This window comes from Bactrocera tryoni, chromosome 3 (genome assembly GCF_016617805.1).
Source record: "Bactrocera tryoni isolate S06 chromosome 3, CSIRO_BtryS06_freeze2, whole genome shotgun sequence".
NCBI classification, from domain to species: Eukaryota; Metazoa; Arthropoda; class Insecta; order Diptera; family Tephritidae; genus Bactrocera; species Bactrocera tryoni.
The window spans coordinates 8814915-8834475 of NC_052501.1; the positions used below are offsets into that span (position 1 = coordinate 8814915).

The following is a 19561-nucleotide window of genomic DNA, read 5'->3' on the forward strand; positions in this document are numbered from 1 at the left end:
CCGCTTCAGAATTTGATCGATTTTGTTGCGATTCAGCTGCGATTCAAAGACCGAAATTCGGTTCATCCTTATAAGTACAACGAGAGATAGATGGCTCATCTGAACTGGTTCAAGAGTGTAGAGTACGGCCACATAGTCTATCGAAACGTAATCCAGTGTACCTCATCTGAGTGCTCAGTCACAAAAGTATAGCCCGGAATAAACTGGCTGATGAGCTCGCCCGCTCCGCAGTCTCCGCTAACTTAGTAGGACCGGAACCCTTCATTGCGGTGCGTCTTCATACCGTAAAGCGGCTGCTCCTTAAGGAAGAAGGAGTAGTCAGAGAGAGTTATTGGCAACAACTCCAAGGTAAGTGCCATGCCAAGTTGCTAATGGATGGTTATAACCTCAGCAGCTTTAACTATGTAATCAAACTCCTTAGGAACAAGCTCAGGCTACTTGTCGCATTCTACACTGAACACTGTAAGCGCAAAAAGCACTTATATAACATGGCCTAGCTTCCTGTGCAAATTTCCGATTCTGCGACAAGTTGCCAGAAAACCCAAAACAACTGCTAATTGACTGCATAGCAGACGCAGGAGAAAGTGGCCTTGGATCCATATTTCCAAGTAAGGATCACATCGCCTCAATAGCATTTAGCAATGTATTGGAATTTATCAATACGCTGGAGATAGGCGGGCCATTATGATTTAGAGCACAACAGACCTAAGGCCGCGCTGCAATACTCATCTATTTATTTTATCATACTTTAATACACATATCTACATATGAGCACATTGCCTACCGACATGCCAAACAAGCCTTGGCAACATTCACTCAAAAAAAAATCCTCATGGCAACATTCAAAAACAATATTGAAAATAGAATGATAATAAATGTGCAACCGTCAACGAACAAAGCCAAAGATCTCGAAACAATTTTAAAAAAGTCTATAAAAAACTATTTGGTGCATGAAAAATGTTTTGGGGGCTCAGCGAAGCGCTCGATCTGTACCAGGAATATTGCAAAGCGCTAAAACTACAACAACCACATGAGTATGACGCCGAAAAGCAGGAAGAAGCCAACGAAGAAAAGGAAAAATTGCAAACAACGGGAGTTGAGTACACAGGGGAGGCAGAAGAAAGAGCGCACAGCGCAGAAGGTGAAAGTGACGCTGGTGGCGAAGCAAAAGGTGCGACTCATCAACTCAATATATTGCTCTTCGGTGCTGGCGATCCGCGTCACATCATCAAAACCATGGCCAAAATGTACCAACACAGTGGCAGCCGTGTCAATTTCTATGTGCTCGATGGTTGCATAGAAATCGTCGCACGCAATATGTTGCTGCTGGGCATAGCGCTCGAGAACCCCGAATCGTTTCACTTAGTGCGCAAGGTGCATCTCTTCATGGACGTGTACGGTAATGCGCTGATGCGTCCCGCCTCACATCAATATCTGATAGGCAAAGCGAAAGCCTTGCTGAGAATGATTACCGACGACGCGGAGTTGAAGCGGCTGGCACCACAAGTGAATATTGACCGACTGAGGTACCGCGAACGCGATGGTTTGGAGAACGCATTCAACTTTCTGCTGCCACGCGAGGGTTATGTCTTCAATGTGCAGCAGTATTGGACTGAACGCGTGCGAAAATTGCTGACCACGCGTTATGATTATCGCGAGGGCGCCTTCGATTGGGATTTGAATATGGTGTTGAAGGACCGGAATGCAGCGCAAATATGCTCGCAGGTGACTTTTTCATTTGCAACATTTTAGATGAGATTTTCTGAAACTTTTCGTGCACAGGAATACCGTTATTGGCGCGAAACAGGCATTGCCTTTACTTACCCCGAATATGAGCAGTGCAAGCCGAATAAAACACTCGTCGCCGGGTTGGTGCGCAACGGCGAGAAGTATCAGCATCGTGGTTATGCCGGGGACATAGAGACGGGTCCATTTTGTACATTTGGTCTCAACACCGCTGACAAGCAAATGATGAACTCGGTGCATGGCGACAATGACTATCGCGCCACGGACATTACCGAACGCAATCTAGTCGAATATTTTCATGAATTGCAAACGCGCACCGCTTACACGCATGATCGTAAAATTTCGCGTAAATATGGCTCGGTTAAATTGCTAATGGGCGAACGGCTCACATTTGACGAATGCGATGTGGATGCCGTGCGCGAGTATGCTAAACCGTGGATTCAGGTGGAACAATGCAAGGTGTTTTTTCTCTCGGCTGATGATATTTTCACGCTCCAAGACGTGAACACCAATGAAAACTGGCGCAACTTCTTCGATGTCGTTTTTGTGGGACACAATTACTTCCCATTTTTGAAGAGCAATTTCGCCGAAGTTCTGCGTGGCAATGCGTTGCTTATTTTGGAGACGAAACTGTTGACTGTGGCGCGCAAAGAGGTGGTGCACGAATTCGAGGACAAATTGAAGTCATATGCGAAGTTGTTAAATTTAACGCCGGTGATCAATTACAATGCCTTGAACTCGAAAAACAGTATTTTGCGATTTAAGAAAATTATCGAGATGAAGAAAATGGCTGAAAACGACAATTAAATAGTTAAAATTAATTCAGCTTATTATTTTATAAAACGAAACTTACTGTTTTTCAATCATTTTTACCATCTATAATTTCCTTTCAATTAAATATGTATATTTTTCTAAACTAAAAACTTACAAAAATGTAATTAGTTGCTATTTTGGTTTTTCTTTTTAGAGCCCCAAGTTTCTAAATTGAATTCTTTTTTGTATGATCTTATTTTAGGGTTTTGCTTGTAACCTCTATCATTGAAGTTATTATCTAAAGAGAAATTCAGCTGCTTGGCACGTTTTTCCAGCATACGCTTCTGTTGCAACTCCTCTGCTGTTACATCAACTACCTTGCGTCGTGGTACATGCCGCAGGGCTTGTGTCCAATCATTGGTAGACTTCAGGTCTAATAATATGTTGACCATTTGGTTAAGCGTTAGCGACTTGCCTGAACCTGCGCCCCACTGCAGATAGCGATCGAGCGGCAGACGTGCCATGCGCAAGCCCAAACGTTTCGCTTTGGCTAGCGATAGCGGTTCATTATTAACCTGCGAAGTAAGAAGAATATTATAGATTATGTAAAATTTTTATTGATGTGCGCTGTATATTTACCGTATCCACCATTGCGCCTACTATATACACATTGTCGGGATTATACACTTCCAGATCTGTGCGGCAATGTGGTGTCAAATAGACTAGATTTTCTTTTGGAAATAATTCGGTAAAACAGTTTTCATGCACATTCATCGGAAACTCTGTATTGAACATAGTGGGTATGTAACGGTTAAGAGCTTTCGTGCATACGCTATTTATATTCACGTTACAGTAATGCAAATCGAAGGGATCATCATGCGCACGATTCTCAGCAAAACATAACATCAGTTGTTTAGCGGCGTTCAGTGCCTCTCGGCGCGTCATGTGTCGATCGTACGAACAGTCTAGCACAATTTTAGGCGAAAACTGCATGGCGCGTATCAATCTGTATAAGCAAAGCAACAATTAGTTCTAGTAATTGCATTTAAAGAAGATAGTCACCTGTTATTCTGAAAATTATTTATGGTCGTATCGTAGATGCGTAAAAAGAGTGATGTATGTCCCAAGCCATAGATGATGTGTTGATTCTCCTCACGTTCTTTACGCATTTCCTCCTTTCGCTCCAGCACTTGCACTGCACGTTCTTCTTTTTTACGTTCCTTGGCTTGTTTTTTAGCTTCCACTTGCCATAAGAAACTGTAATACTTGTAACGTGCTGACTTCGAAGGCAATGTAAGTATGTGTGCCCACTTCTCATCGGTAATTGACTCTAAAGGTGGTACGCGTCGTCCCTCTTGATGTGCTATATCGACTTCGAGTTGTAAGACTTTAAGAAGTTTGGTGCGTTCCTCATTATTGGCTGGAGGCTCAGCTTTTGCGCCAGTTCCATATGTTGGTTGTGTTTGCGTAAATGGATTATAGTGGGATTTAGCGGGTTTAGCCTCATTATCGGTGTTCTCATCCGCCGCTACTTTGGCACAGCTACGCGATGGGACCGAAACAAAAGCGGTTTTCGTTGACAGCAGACTGTGATTTGTACACTGTGATAGCTGCAGATGATGACGCAATGTGCCACGAGCAGGTGCTAACCGGAATAGTGATTTTAACATTATTTTAATTTAAATTATAAACAAATAAGAAGTTTGATAATCTCCATGTGTGTAATGCAATTTGCGGCGAATTGACAATGGTCACTCAGCTGATCAAGAATGTCAAATGCAAAAGCAATAGCTAAAAAAAAGTGAAAGCAGATAACGTCTAAAATGAAAAACTGAAGCAATGCATACTATAACAACAGTTTTAACGCGTTGTGCAAATACTTATATGTATTCAGTTTTATTTTATTAATAATATGTACTTTATTACATATATTTTAATTTTTCGTTCACCATTTGTTTTAAATTTGCTTTGTTGACTCGTTTCCTTCTTGTGACACTTTGAAAGCTACTGTAAATGGAACAGCTGTAAACTTGAGCAACTGTCAAAATCAGCTTTCATTCATGTACACGCCAGCGGCTAATAAATTTATTTCAATAAGAGTGAAAAGGAATACAATTCCCCAAAATAATAAAGTTAGCTATTATAGAAGTAGTATTTTTTATACGTTTTAAAATAATCGAAATAAGCGTGATTTGTGTTTTAATCACTTCAAGTGCAGTAGAAATAATTTAATACTTTAAGGTAAGAACATATGATGGTATTTTATTGAGTGAAAGTTTTTTATGTTATTCACACACGAATTCCGCCACAGGAAAAAAGAAAGTAACATGCATATTTGGAAATGAAAAATAAAATAATGTGCCTCTTGATGTGATAAAACAGAGTGGGGTTTTTCTGACAATAAAGTGTTTCTGCTTAAGCCTAGAGATCAAAAACGTTTAAAGAAAGTGCGTCAGGAAAAGCAAATAGTCCTTTGTCAGACATTCACATGTGACTGCTTCGCTGCTAATGACAGCAATAATCAACGTGTACCTTCAGCACCAAAACAGTTAAACTTTTCATTGATGCTTTAATTATTTAACATTTACCTCTGCATGTTTAGCGCACATGAAACGCAAAGCAGTAGTTACGAAATTTCAAATATTTATATATACCTTTGTTTGTATGTCAGCTGAAAAAAAGTATTATACGTATGCATGTTTGTGGTTAATGCCGCCGCTCACAAAGCGTGTGCTAAGAAAGTAGTGAGTAATCACAAAACGCTCAGGCGATACTCATTTCTTGGTACTCGTACATATAAATTAAACGCTCCGTACATACATATGTATTTATTAATGTGGGCTGGGCAAAAGTGATGAAAGATGGATTGATGTCTATTTTTATTAATTCATTTATAATTTCACTTGTTAAAACAAAGCGAAGTAAAGCTAATGTTTTAATTAAGCGTTAGCAGTATTTATAATACTTGACCGTTGTTTTGAAAAGGCTGTCTAATGAAAGTGTTGAAGCTAATATCGACTCAAGCCATAACTTTACTAATATTAAACATTATTTGCATAGAAATCAAAATCGGCATGTTTACACGTAAAAATCAAGCTATAGTCACATTTTTTTCTAATATGGACTTAGCACATTCTAAGAAGCACGTCATAACGTTGAGCCTATACTCAAAGACATTACTTTTCCGATTGAAAAAAGAGTTCAAACGTAAACGCTGATTTTATCGTTCTATGTAAACACATGCATATGTATCTGGGATATTCATAAGCGCTATTTTTGAACTCTATAAATATGTATTCATGTAAATTTAAGATATACAACAAGCAATTTTATTAACAAATTTAAAATATTTGCAATCAGCTTGCACTTTCATGTTTTTTTGCAACAATTTGCCGGAACGGTTGCTCACCAATAAAAACCGAAGCCACAACATGAATACGTTTCATACAAAACAATTAAACTTTGAACCCAAGTAAACATTCGACTATGACAAGCGGCAATTATAAGAGAGGGTTTTTCTAAACAACAAAAAAAAACATACAAATGATTTATAGATTACTTTTCAGCTTAGTTCCTAAGCGACAAGTACACCGCTGATAAGCTTATCATATAAACGCTAAAGTCTATGTAATCGATTAAAAGCGTAATTTTTGAATAAAACTGAATGAGATGTGCTTTTGTGGGTGTCTGCCTTTTACTAAAAATGTAGACTAAATGTATTGGCATATTTAAATGTATATCTATGTATGTACATATGTACATACAAGTATATGCAGGTTTTTTGCATGCCACTTGATCATTGATCGAATTGCTTTCATTGCAACAACAAAATGTCAAATATTACAGGCATTGTAGCAATACGTGAAAATCATACAAATCGTTTACGATAAGCAGTAGCAGGGCTTAGGAGTGCCTAGTAAATAAATAGTGTAAATAGCCGTCCCCTTATATATGCATAAATGTATGTACATATGTATGTATGGTTTGTATGCTCAAATGTCGTTGCGATCGATAACAAGTTAACTTTGTTGTGCGCAAGCCAAATGGACAAAAGGTGCTTAGCCATCACAGGGGCAATCTATTAACCCCACAACAACAAAACGTAACAATTGAAAAATAAAAACAACAAGAACAATAGCTCTAGAAAAGCATTTATTGCAACAAGCGCTGCCAAACGCATATGTTTGCTGCTCGCGATCATTTCGAAGTCAGTCTTCTTAACGATTTCCAGCGTTACGGTTCAAAAATTTTGAAAGCCTTGCGCTCTGAAACATTTATTTGTGATCACGATTACGCGTTCATTGCTTCTAAGTATTTTAAAGCTGCTTCATCGCACCTCTGAGTCGCTGCTGGCCTGTTCGTTGTTTATATCAAAACAAATAAAGCGCCAATTCATCACTCGACATACATAAAGCAACAGCACAAAACAAAAAGTGAAATTTCGGAATTTAAACGGTAAATAATTAAATTCCAAATATTGCGATTCTTCTTTTTTTTTCAAATATTATTTAAAAGTGGGTCTGCGCGTGTGTCTATGTACATATGTTTGTATATAAATATTTGCGACTATTCATATTTGTAAATTTGTGTGTTTGCGTAATTTTAATTGATTATTCGCGAAAATAAAAGTATTTTGCTGAGTTATTGTTTTTATACAGAAATTTAACAAATTAGCTGGATTTAAAAATAGTCTTCAAATTGATTAAAAAAAAGTGAAATTAGCGCACCAATTAGTCATGCGATTAAATTATTGTTTTCTTGGTCTAATTTTCAACTTGATTTTACTTAAAATAAACAAACGCTAATCTTACACATATGAATGTACATAACATATGTATGAACATATGTAAATAAACGCAATGCTCTTGTAGTTGCAAGTCACTTGTCGTTTATGCCAATTTAAGGCTGCTTTGGTGCGAATAAATGTTAAAAATCACCAACAACAAAGTGTTAGACACTTAACTTTTGAGCCAAGCTTGTCAACAGTAAACGAGGTACTCTAAATTAATATACAGCTTGACATACACGTGATGTGAAAGGCGGCAATAAACTCATAACTGGAGTTTTAGTAAATATAATCACATAAATATTATATAAAAAAATTACATAAAATGTAAACAATTATATATTTAAGAAAAAATGTATTTTAGTAAATAATACGTACTAAATTATTTTATGGAATGCTTAAGTGTTAGCATAAGACGACATTTATGACAAAAACTAAGTATGTAAATGCTGACTTTTAGGTAAAACAAGAAAAAATCTTGACAAAAAAAAATTTCCCAACAATTTATCTTTGATCGGTCTCTTTGTATGGCAGCTATGTTGTTGTTGTTGTATCTTAAGAAATCTTCAGAGTTGATAGTCCTTGGCCGGTTAAAAATCCGGGTCCGTTCCGGTTACGCATAGCCGACTGTCAGGAACGGGTTTGTCAGCTATATTCTATAGCCGTACAATCTGATCGATATCTTAAAAGATTGTAGCATTGGCTTGGACAATAATTCATGCCAAATTTCGTTTTCCATACAATGACTTGATTTTTAATGTTCAGTATGCATGGCAGCTATGTGCTATAGTCATCTGATCTAAACAATTGGTTCAGAGGTTGTAGCATTATCTTAGATAATATTCTCTGCCAAATTTCGTGAAGATATTTCGTCCAATAAAAATGTTTTTTAGACAAGGACTTCATTTTGATCGATCAGTTTGCTTGACAGCTATATGCTATAGTGATCCGATCTGAACCATTTCTTCGGGGATTGCATCATTAATTTAGGCAATATTGCATGCCAAATTTCTCGCAGATATCTGGTCAAATGAAAAAGCTTTGCATATATGTACTTGAGTTTGATTGGACGGTTTGTATGACAGCTATTTGCTATAGTGGTTCGATATCGACGATTTCGACAAGAGAGCAGCTTTTTGGAGAGAAAATCACGTATGCGAAATTTCAAACCGTTATCTCAAATTCTAAGGAACTTTTTTGCGAGGGACGAATATGCCTAAATTGACTCAGATCGTCTTGGATTGGACGGATTTAAATCCAAGCCCGCTTCGGATACTTTGATCCGACTGTTTATGAACGGAGTCCATCTAGTTGCGTAGATCTGATTATCGTGGAAAAATGTTTGAAAACTATAACAACTCTTTACATAGTTTTACAAAGATTTCTTTTCTTGCGTCTCGAATGACATTAAAATTTCATTTAAGGTATAAGAGTATGGGATCCTTAAAAAATCAGTGTAATCAGTTAAAAGTGTTCATAATTTTGAATAAAAAATACATATTTATAGCCTAATGTTTTTTATATCAACTGTATAATTATACAGATAATATCGGATACACGTGTGCACTTAAATGCGTGTGTGGTGTTGCATAAAAAAATACATAAAAAGAATGCACCGCGGACTGCAGTTTTCCACACACACCAAATGTCAGCTGAGAACGAGTTTTCAAGTCGCAACCAAAAAAATATATATGCATACATACATATGTATATATGAATATGTATATATGGTAATTCCTTTGACAACCTGAAAAAAGTCCCAAAAAAACAGAGTGATCATGATCTTTACACAAATTATGCAAGAGACCCACTGACCAAACAACACACAGCATGCATACATACATACATATATATGTACATACATGTATGTATGTATATAATTTGTGTAAGTAAACATTTCGCTGAAGATACGCACAATAAGTTGCTCATCCGCACGCTCCTTCTACGCTCGTTCGTTCGGCCTCAAGCGCGCTCTTCACTAAACAATGTGCCAGAGAAAGTTTTTCATTCGATTTCATTACAAATGCTTACAAAGCCACTTACATGCTTATGTGCAAATTGTCTGTGTAGAAATTAAATGCACTTCCTGACGCCTTCCACAACTGGTCCGTCACGGTGTGGTAGTAGTTTTTGAGTGACTCAGTAAATTCGAATATACTTCTAGGTGCTATTGAGGCGATGTGAACCCTATTTGGAAACATGGATTTAAGGGCCTTTATCCTGTGCCAACAGACTGCTGTGCAGTCAATTAGCCGATGTTCTGAAGTTTCAAGCTCCATGTTGCAAAACCGACAATTCGAACAAAAACCCATGTTATATAAGTGCTTATTTAGCTTACAGTGGCCAGTGTGGAATGTGAAAAGTAGGCTGAGTTTGTTCCTTGGTTGATTGACTACATACTTAAGTCTTTTAAGGTTGTAACCATATGATGGCGCATCCCATGGAGTTTTTGCCAATACCCCTCCTTACCCACAACTTTATCCTTGTGGAGCAGTTCCGTTCAACCAGATAAGATGCAGATGCGTTCCTCACACTCCTGCACCAATAGTGATCCGATCTTGTATGCAGAGATCGCTTTTAGTGCGCTGTCGCTGAGTTCATCGCGATAGTTGCATTGGAGGCTTATCTTTACGCACCGACTTATAGCAAAGATCACTTCTTGGAATACGCTCGATAAACTACCCATAAGTATGGAGAGTTTGCGACTCCTGCGACAAATTCCCTCCGAAGTTTCCGAGCCGTCGGTGTGCAATTTGATTGTACTATCTCTAAGCTGTAGCTCGAGACCACTCTCGTTTCATTCTGAGGGTAACCTTGAACTTCTTAGTGAAGTTTACACTTTTGATAATACTGGCCCTTGGAAGAAGATTCAGTGGAATTTCGCCACTTAAGTCCTTCATGCGCTGGGAGGAGATTACCTGACCTCTGCCAAACCCTTCTGCTGTCATTTGGAGCAGTGACCGACTACTAGGTGAAGCGGTGTGTCAAGTGCCGCCATCGGGCATGTGCGCAGATAGTTGAAGTCCTACCGAAGTCGGCGACGCTTTCGAGACCCAAGCTTCTGCTCCATATATGATACAGCCCCAGGATTTACCAGCTAGCCGATTGCTCACCAGAAATATTTTAGTGGCTTTGACCATGCATGGTCAGGTCAACATGCTGCTTCCACCGTCAGCGTGAGACCAAGGTATTTGATCACATTAGTCATCCCTATCTCTCTGCCCCATATGTTAGGTTCCTGAGGCCACGCAGGGACGATTGTCGTCTTCTAGTTACGAGACGAATACTGGTGTCCCCTACTGTGGTTTCAGCTATTCGAATTTAGCAGACAAAAAAGTAACTAGTGGAACTCATTTCGTACTAGTTCAATCCTAACATGTAGACCGTGTAATTTACCACGTGGTTGTGCACAAGTTAAATGCGTTTTTGATTTTAATATTTACCGTTTTATTATAATATTATATGCAATAGTAAATTTTATGTCCGCTATATACATATGTATGTATGATGTTAATTTCCAAATCACACATTTATAAATAAAGGTGTTTGTATTAACGCAATCATTGCGGCGCGCGATTGTTCAAGCGAAAAACTTTTATTTGTTGATTTCGAATTCGATTTTCAATTTAATACTCTTTTTTCATAGTTTTACTTCAAATATTCATTCATTCATATTTTAGAAGCCACACACACCCGTACAACCAGCAATTGGACACTCAATTGGGCTATTTGGCTCTTGCTGGCTTCGCGCGACGCTCTGTTGACGGAATTGCTGGTCTGAAAATTGGTCTGATCGGCCATCGCTGGCGACTCTTCAACGCTGGTGGGTCTCTTGTCGCGCGCATTTGGCTTTCAGCTCTTGAGTGTTCAAGTTGTAGTGTGTTCCCGCGGCCTGCGAATTCTGTGTTTTTGATCTTTCACTCAGCTCTACTCCGTCCGGCTGGCTTTATTTCGTAGCTTCGACGAGTGTGTATTTAAGACAACTATTAAACTATTTAGTGCTAACAGACAGACAAGCAGCAGTGTTAACTCATCAGCGTACGTTTGTTTGTGCTTTTACGTTGTATGTATGTATGTGTGTAACTTTGTGTTAAATTGTTGAAAGAATTCGTCGTGCAAACAGGTGAAAGTTGTGCGTGTGTCAAGTATTTGGCAATAAGTAGGTATATAGGCTTACCACGTTTATACCAGTTTACAATAAAACAAAAATTACTATTTAAGTATGTAGATATATATGTACATACATACATGCTTATGTAAATTGCTTGTGCTTCCGCACGGTAAATAAACGTGAAGCCAGTGCTAACCTTTGTTCGTTTGGCCTTCGACACGATACCAATTGAGAATTGGACTCTATTTGTTATAGAAATGTGAACTTTTAACGATTTTTTACATACATATGTACATGTATAGTTATGGTTGCAAATTTCTTTATCACCATTGTATTTACATATATCGATTTGTATTTGCAATAATTAGTATTGATATGGTTTTGTGTCAAAGCATTCAAAGTACAGCGAATTATTTGTTTGATAAAAAATTGCAATTAAAATTTGTGTGGCACTCAGTTTCACAACTGTTGTTTTTTTTATGCAACCAAAGAAATCTCAACTGTTAGATATTCAAAAACCAAAAAAAAAGCAAAGGAAAGTAATAACAATTAAAAAAAATTAAGTAAATATTTTATTTTAGATATTTCAACTTTTTTTTTTGTATTTTTTTCCTTCCAAGCTTCCGCGAAGCCCTGCTATTTGGTAGTAGATCCGCTCCCATTCCACCGATAGCGGTTTTTGGGTGCCTTTGCTTGCTAGATCAACAGCTTCCTAGTTTCCTGCGATTCCGCTGTTGCACAAAGACAATCGATGCTATTGATAGCGAGGTTTGGCACTCTTCCACCAGCCCTGAACGCACTGTTAATAAGTTAAAGCCTAGTATCACTGCTCTGGTATCTGAGTGGATGATCACTTGTCTGAAGGAGGCTGAACTCCGGAGCAGTAAACCTATTGCTACCTTAATGGCTGCAAACTCGGCCTGGAAGACACTACAATAGTCAGGAACTCTGAAACTGAAGTTGATAGAGAGCGCCCGACAGTAGATCCCTCCACCAAGTCTCCTCCCAAGCTTTGAGGCATCCGTGTATAAGCCCACTGTCCCTCTCCTCCAACAGTTTCTTCCCACCTACAACTCCCTCGCATTTGTGGGTAGAGAAGGAGCCGCCGAGTTTGGTTTGGCGACTTCACGATCCAAGTGATCCGGTATGAAGTCAAAGTGAGTGAGGATTTCCGAGTGTTCAGACCCATGTTCTTTTTCTTCTTAACTACCATATATCTAAAAAAATATTCCAAATAATTTTTACACACTATAAATAAAAGTTTTTTTCAATAAGCTCAATCTCGAAAATCGAAGATAAATATTTCGATTTTGGAGGCTAACTTCGAAGCTCGTCAAAATAATTTGTTGATGTGTTACGCCAAATATTACAATTTCAAACTTTGAGTAATTTCCTTTTCTTTTTTAGGTGTGACATTTGTTAGTTCGAAGAAACTTTTCCCTCTTTAATGTAGGTCATTATTAGCATCTGATCAAATTTGACCCGGACTGACAATATTTTCGTACAAATGCTAAATTAATACACATTTTTATTATCGGCCATAAGCTAGACTCCTGAATCAATACAAGCATGCCAAGACTTAATCATATTTTCGATACACTAGTTATAAACCTTGGTTAGTATGGCCTTCAGTGCTTTTAGCGAATTATGGGTTTTTCGGTATCGGTTCAATTTTGGACCGCTATGCGCTGGATTGTTCGACGGTTTCGCCGTCATAATCATAAACCCACGTTGCCTCAACAATATTGGTGCGTTTGATGAATGTACGGTCTTCTGCAACGTTGTCAAGCAACTGCTTTGCGACCTCTAGACGACGTCTTTACACGATTCAGGTCTTTTGGTACTGACACCATTCATAGTCAATACATTAACCAAATTTTGTTGAGTCAATCCATACGAGATGTTGAGATCGTCCCCTATCTCTCTGATGTCAAAAACAATAAAAATTCCTATATAATTGTCCTCCAGTGTGAAGGGTCACCCATATTACAATATAGACACCGTTATTAATAGCTAACTTCTTTTCATTTGCAGTCTAACACTCACCCAAGCGCATTACCAACCAGCTGTCAACTGTCAGCTATAACCAACTACTAAGTACTAGTCAAGCTCCCATTTCAACTCGCATATCCTTACAAACAATCATTTTTACAAATGTGGCCCGAAAATGTTGGCATACGCGCCATTGAGGCGATCTTCCCATCCCAGTTTGTGGACCAAACGGAATTGGAACAATTTGATGGCGCCTCAGAGGGTAAATACACCATCGGTTTGGGTCAAGGGAAAATGGGTTTCTGCTCGGATCGTGAAGACGTGAACTCACTGTGCCTCACTGTGGTCAGCCGCCTGCTGGAACGCTATCAAATCAAGCCACAAGAAATCGGACGTCTGGAGGTCGGCACCGAAACCATCATTGACAAATCGAAATCAGTGAAATCGGTGCTAATGCAACTATTTGCCGATTCGGGCAACACAGATATCGAGGGCATCGATACAACGAACGCATGCTACGGCGGCACAGCGGCACTCTTCAACTCAATCAACTGGATAGAGTCGTCCAGCTGGGATGGCCGTTACGCATTGGCCGTTTGTGCTGATATTGCCGTGTACGCGAAGGGCGCAGCACGTCCCACAGGTGGCGCTGGCGCCATCGCAATGTTGGTGGGGCCGAATGCGCCGCTCGTCTTCGATCGTGGTCTTCGCGCCACGCACATGGAACATGCCTACGACTTCTATAAGCCCGACTTGAGCTCGGAGTATCCCACAGTGGATGGCAAATTATCGATACAGTGTTATCTCTCCGCGCTGGACACATGCTATCAGTTGTACTGTAAGAAGTTTGCGAAAAAGTATCCACAAGAGGCTGAATTCACTTTGGATAACTTCGAAGCGTTGCTCTTCCACACGCCCTTCTGCAAGTTGGTGCAAAAGTCAGTGGCGCGCGTCGTCTTCAATGATTTCCTACAATGCAGCATTGAGAAGCGTGCGCTGAAATACCCCGGCTTGGAGCGCTTCAACGAATCCACGCTGGCACAAACCTACTTCGATCGCGATGTGGAAAAGGCCTTCATGACACAATTCGCTGACGTCTTCGAAGCGAAAACACGCCAATCATTGCTGCTGGCCAATCAGGTGGGCAACATGTACACACCGTCCGTGTACTCTGGTCTCGTCTCATTGCTCATCAATACGCCAGCCGAGCGATTGGTTGGCAAACGCATTGGCCTCTTCTCGTATGGCTCCGGTTTGGCGGCCACAATGTACTCAATGCAAGTGACCAAGGATGCTGCAGCTTTCAAGCAGCTCGTATCTAAATTGGATTATGTTTTACCTATGCTGAATTCACGCGAGAAAGTTGCACCCGAACTGTTCTCCCAACTGATGGAGGTGCGCGAGAAGAACAATCATGCGGCGCCATACACGCCGACCGGCAGCGTGAGCGCGCTCTTTCCCGGCACCTACTACCTACAGTCCGTGGACGACATGCATCGACGTACGTACGAACGCAAGCCGACCATTGCGAATGGCGTGCATTAATAGTTGTTGTTCGAGGATGTGGTCGTCGGCGTGTCGGCGCACCGACAGTGGTGGCGGTGTAGTCTACGTAAACGGCGTCTCGACGGTTAGAGCAGCGGCTGCATGCAAAGGTCTGGCCATTGCATCATGGTTGAGGGAATTTAGGGCGCCATACGCAGTGCTTTAACTTAGTTTTAGTTAAGGTAGGTGTGTGTGTATGAAAATTTGTTGTAAATTAATAACTGAAAGTACTTAATTTTTTATAGAAAATAATTACACAAACACACAGGCAACATGTGGTGCGCAATTGCAGTTAAAATCGGATTTGCTTTTATTTAATTAAACTACAAACAACACTTGACAATAATAATTCATTTAAAATAATGTTGCATATACTATTCTAGGTAGCTAAAATTCAAATTAGTACATACATACATATATATGTTTGTAAGCAGGTATATAAGCAATTAATGATTGCACTAACTAAATAAACCGTTAAGTATAATGGCTTACTACAAGTGAATTTTCCACACAAAGAAATAAAAATAAAACCCATAAAGGCCGAGTTATGGTTCGGCGCACCCGTAAACACGTGAAGGCAATTCGAGCGCGCGGCTGGGCAGCAGCGACTTATGCGCTTGTGCGTGCGCAACTCTACCTTGTACCTTATTACTTGATTGCAAATGTAATTTGCTTTGTTATTTACTGTTATATGCACACCAAAACGCAACTTAAATAGAAAACATATGGAAAATTCAGCAAAATTTACGCTATTATGTAGTTAGTTCTTAGTTCAGCGCACTCTTAAAGAAAATAAATTATTTTAAAATTTATGAGAAACAAAAATCTAAAAATATATGGATATTTATATCTACATATATGTATGTAACTACTTTTCACATTTGCTTACGCTTAAGAACGCGCGAAAACGTCTTATGTCAAGCGACCAAGTAGCTTTACATGTTCATATGTATATGTATAAATGGAAAAGTGAATATATAAAATTATATAGCTTTAGGTTAAGACAAAATAAAGGCAAACCTCACCCAAAAAACAAAAAAAACCGTATCCCTCAACTTATTGCTGTCGGTTGCGGTAGTTCGTAGAATCATATTTACTTATGTACATGTGTGTGTGTGAAACTCCCAAAAAATATTTTTGCTACCCGTAGATATTTAATTTACGTGACATTCGCAAGTGCAGCGGATTCTAGGGCAATAATCAGCCTAATGCCCAGTGGGACATAAATCAACTTTGGAAATTTTATACCAGTTTTTATATAAATATATAAATTATACGATAAGATTAATACAAAATCGTCTATGACGCGACGGCTAATCTATCTAAATAAACTTTAAAGATATTAAAACAACAACAACGCTCTCAACTAATATGTATAAAGAAAGATTGATTGTATTTAACAATTTAACTACTGATAACGGTAAACCATGCAAATCATAAAAAAAAGAAAAAAATACTAAAACCAAAATTTACAGCTAGTAACAAATTATTATGTAAACATTAAATGAAATCAAAAGAAATTTTGTATCGTTGCAACTGCATATATATCTACATAAATACATATATATTTAGGCATATGTAATAATTTATAAATGAAAGGATAACTAAAGTAAAACAGAAAATAGCAACTTGGACATGCATATAAGAGGCATACGTTCTGTAACACACACTATTCGTTATATGTATGTATGTGTTATGGCTAAAATAACGGCATTAATAGCTAAGTCATTGAGCGTTAAAGATAATGGCAGGCGAAGGCAATGTTCGAAATAATAAATGTTAAAATATAAATTCGAAATAAAATTTAAATTGTTTGATTTTTAATGCAGCGGCTTTAGCGTTGAGTGAATGGTGGCAGCCAGTTATTGATTATATTAGTCAGACAAACGGCTATCTCTGCAACATTTCCCGCTTCCTCGCTGTCCTCCACTAAATCCAGCGACGAAGGAGTGCAGACTTGACCTTAATATTGCAGTCGAGGGCGTTAAAATTTCGACTGTCAATAACCCTGAGCTTTTAGGTGTGACATTCGACAGTCTGTGCCTCATCATTCCTTACACAACCACGTTTATTGCCAAAGTACACACCCACAAACAAATCATTATGACGCCAGCCGGCAGCGCATGAGGAAAAGACAAAGGAACGTTGTTGGCAACGTTCAAGGCAATTGGCCAAACGGTCCTTAACTATGTCGTACCAATATGGTCACCTGGATGCAGTGAAGCGCAGACGAGGAAGCTACAGACATGTCAGAATACTGCACTCTGGACTACAACGGGATGCCTCTTTCTGCAGTTACCTGTTCGTAACCTAACCGCCGACTATATAAAACAATACATTGACCAGACTTCGGACCCAACACACTTCAGGCATGCACTGACCGCCATTCACAGTGGAGCCATAAACACCTTCAACGACTCCCTCGCAGTGAATGGCGGCATCTTAACGGGGACTAGATAACCGTTACAACAACAAAAACAACAGCCAAATATTATACCGTTCTAAGGAAAGTCGGCTCTACGTACCAGGAACGGACGAGAATTTTTATTCGGTCAAAATAAAAGTCCTCTGTCAAATGGTAAGTCTAAGTATGGTGAATACGGCGGGTAGGGTAGTAGCTTCCAGCGAAGTACTTTGGTTGCATCCTGAATCGACTTTGCTTTGTGTGTAGGTGCATTGACGTCTAACAAAATTACTTGGCGGTGTCTTCTGGTTAATTCTAGTCGTTTTTCAATCAATGCATGGTTCAAATTGATCATTTGTTGTCTCTAGACATTAGTATTAACAGTTTCACCAGATTTTAGTAGCTCATCGTATACCACACCGTACTGATCCTACCAAACGCAGAGCATTGTCTTCTTACCGAATCGATCTGTTTTCGCAATCGGATTCTTAACATAAATCTATTTTTCATCGCCAGTGACAATTCGTTGCAACACTGATTTGCTTTCGTGTCTTTGAAGCAAAATTTCAAAAAAGGTTTTCCATTTGTCTTTCATTAAATTTATGTGGCACCCATTTTCAACAATTTTGATTCTTTCCCATAGCTTTCAAACAATCAGAAATTTATCAGGGTTGCCATTTGCATCATCTTCATACAATAATATTTGCAGTTCGGCATCTTCAAACTTGTTTGGTGGTCTTCCACGTTATTCATTTCTCACATCAAATCAGCATTACCTCCGAACCGTTGAAACCATCTTTTTACTTCTGATAGAGCATGATCACCATATGCCTCGACAAGCAATCGATGAAATCATAATATTTCGGTACAAAATTTGACATTTTCAGCACAACATAAATAAGAGATTAGTATTAGCTGTAAGGTTATTGAATATGTCTGGCATAAGTATGTCATGCCAACCAAACAGAAAAAAATTAAGGCTTGTTCACAGCAAATGTTCTTTACCAACACATTTGTATTCTAACGATCACTTCATTCCGGTATACCTGATATATTAAGGAGGGTAAAAATACGAATGATTTCTTTTTCGCTTCGTACTCTGAAAATTTGGTTGATAGACACCTTCAAGAAATTGTCTCCGGGTATGAGTTCTTGAAACGGAAAATGCACCTACGTATTAAATTTCATTCGGATATCTCAACAACTGATGAACAAACCTTTCGCTCTAAAAAGTCGCTGAAACTGCTTTAAGACCTATAGTCACTTAAAAAAGTTATTCAAAACGATCCGTAAGACATTTCCTGCAACTCAATTGTTTTGTTTTTTGGCTCCCTGTAAATCGACCCGCTGTAATGTATGGGTGAATTTGCAATTGTTTATATATTTTTGCAATTTTGCAATACTCTCATCACTTTTGTTTATATTTTATCAATCAAACTTCCAATATAAATTTAAACAATTGCGAGCTTGTTGAAATAAATAACCAAAAGCAAACATATTGACTTATAACATACATTCATACCTACATACATGTACATATGTATGTATATACCCAGCAGTAAAATCGGCTAGTGGCTGTTTTGAACTAGTATGCGACTGAGTTATTTCTAAACGGAGTTATTGATTATTATCAGATTTATTAAGACGGTCACATAACTAACTAGTTATATATGTGTATACATATTTTTTTCTGGAATACTTTTTATTTGGATTTAGTTGATCCTCAGCATTTTAATTGATAAAATAACGATGCGCTCCCTTTCAGAACCAATTTTCCAAAAAATTCTTATAAAATCACCAGTGCAATTTTAGTGGCGAAACCCTACTCTTTGATATTTTTCGTAACTAATTGGAGGTTTCATTCCAGTAAGTATGTATATATGTAAGTATGTATACAAATATAGCGTCTAATGCGATTAAAAACTTGACGAATCGCCGTTTGAAAGCGTAAGTCTGTTTACAATTAATTTAAGAATGTTTTTCAAGAAAAGTTGATTGTGATTCAAATTAAGTTGAAAAGCGTGAAGATGATTCGTTGCACACACTGATTATCGCATCAAAAGTTTTCTTTATTTAATTATAATATATACATACATATGTAGTTATATACGCAAAAAATGTATTTACAGTGATGGCGAATTAATAGGGACAACTAGGAATAAATTAAACATTTAGATATTTGGTCGCTGAAATGTAAAACAAATGTTAAAAAATAAAAATTAAA

The 19561-nt window shown here is 38.4% G+C and overlaps 3 protein-coding genes across 6 annotated transcripts; 2 read left to right on the forward strand and 1 right to left on the reverse strand.

The window, feature by feature from the left end:
- The first annotated feature begins 947 nt into the window (after nucleotides 1-947).
- On the forward strand, nucleotides 948-2562 carry LOC120772032 (dynein assembly factor 3, axonemal homolog). The gene is made up of 2 exons (XM_040100403.1): nucleotides 948-1725; nucleotides 1783-2562. Exons 1-2 carry the CDS (start codon nucleotides 958-960, stop codon nucleotides 2551-2553), a joined length of 1539 nt encoding a protein of 512 aa, XP_039956337.1. The 5' UTR covers nucleotides 948-957; the 3' UTR covers nucleotides 2554-2562.
- Nucleotides 2563-2635: 73 nt separating this feature from the next.
- LOC120772667 (mitochondrial ribonuclease P protein 1 homolog) lies at nucleotides 2636-4227 on the reverse strand. Its single transcript, XM_040101401.1, has 3 exons — nucleotides 3562-4227; nucleotides 3139-3505; nucleotides 2636-3074 (listed from the first exon to the last, which is right to left on the reverse strand). The coding sequence occupies exons 1-3, from the start codon at nucleotides 4167-4169 to the stop codon at nucleotides 2685-2687; spliced, it is 1365 nt and encodes a 454-aa protein (XP_039957335.1). The 5' UTR covers nucleotides 4170-4227; the 3' UTR covers nucleotides 2636-2684.
- Nucleotides 4228-4579: 352 nt separating this feature from the next.
- Nucleotides 4580-16736, forward strand: LOC120771517 (hydroxymethylglutaryl-CoA synthase 1). 4 transcript variants are annotated; one of them, XM_040099573.1, is made up of 3 exons: nucleotides 4580-4740; nucleotides 13431-15119; nucleotides 15179-16736. In XM_040099573.1, the coding sequence occupies exon 2, from the start codon at nucleotides 13551-13553 to the stop codon at nucleotides 14931-14933; it is 1383 nt and encodes a 460-aa protein (XP_039955507.1). In that variant the 5' UTR covers nucleotides 4580-4740; nucleotides 13431-13550; the 3' UTR covers nucleotides 14934-15119; nucleotides 15179-16736. The 4 variants fall into 4 exon arrangements, with proteins under 4 accessions (XP_039955507.1, XP_039955505.1, XP_039955508.1 ...); XM_040099571.1 differs by having other exon boundaries at nucleotides 13431-15115; XM_040099574.1 differs by lacking the exon at nucleotides 4580-4740 and adding an exon at nucleotides 6711-6954 and having other exon boundaries at nucleotides 13431-15115.
- The last annotated feature ends 2825 nt before the right edge of the window (nucleotides 16737-19561 follow it).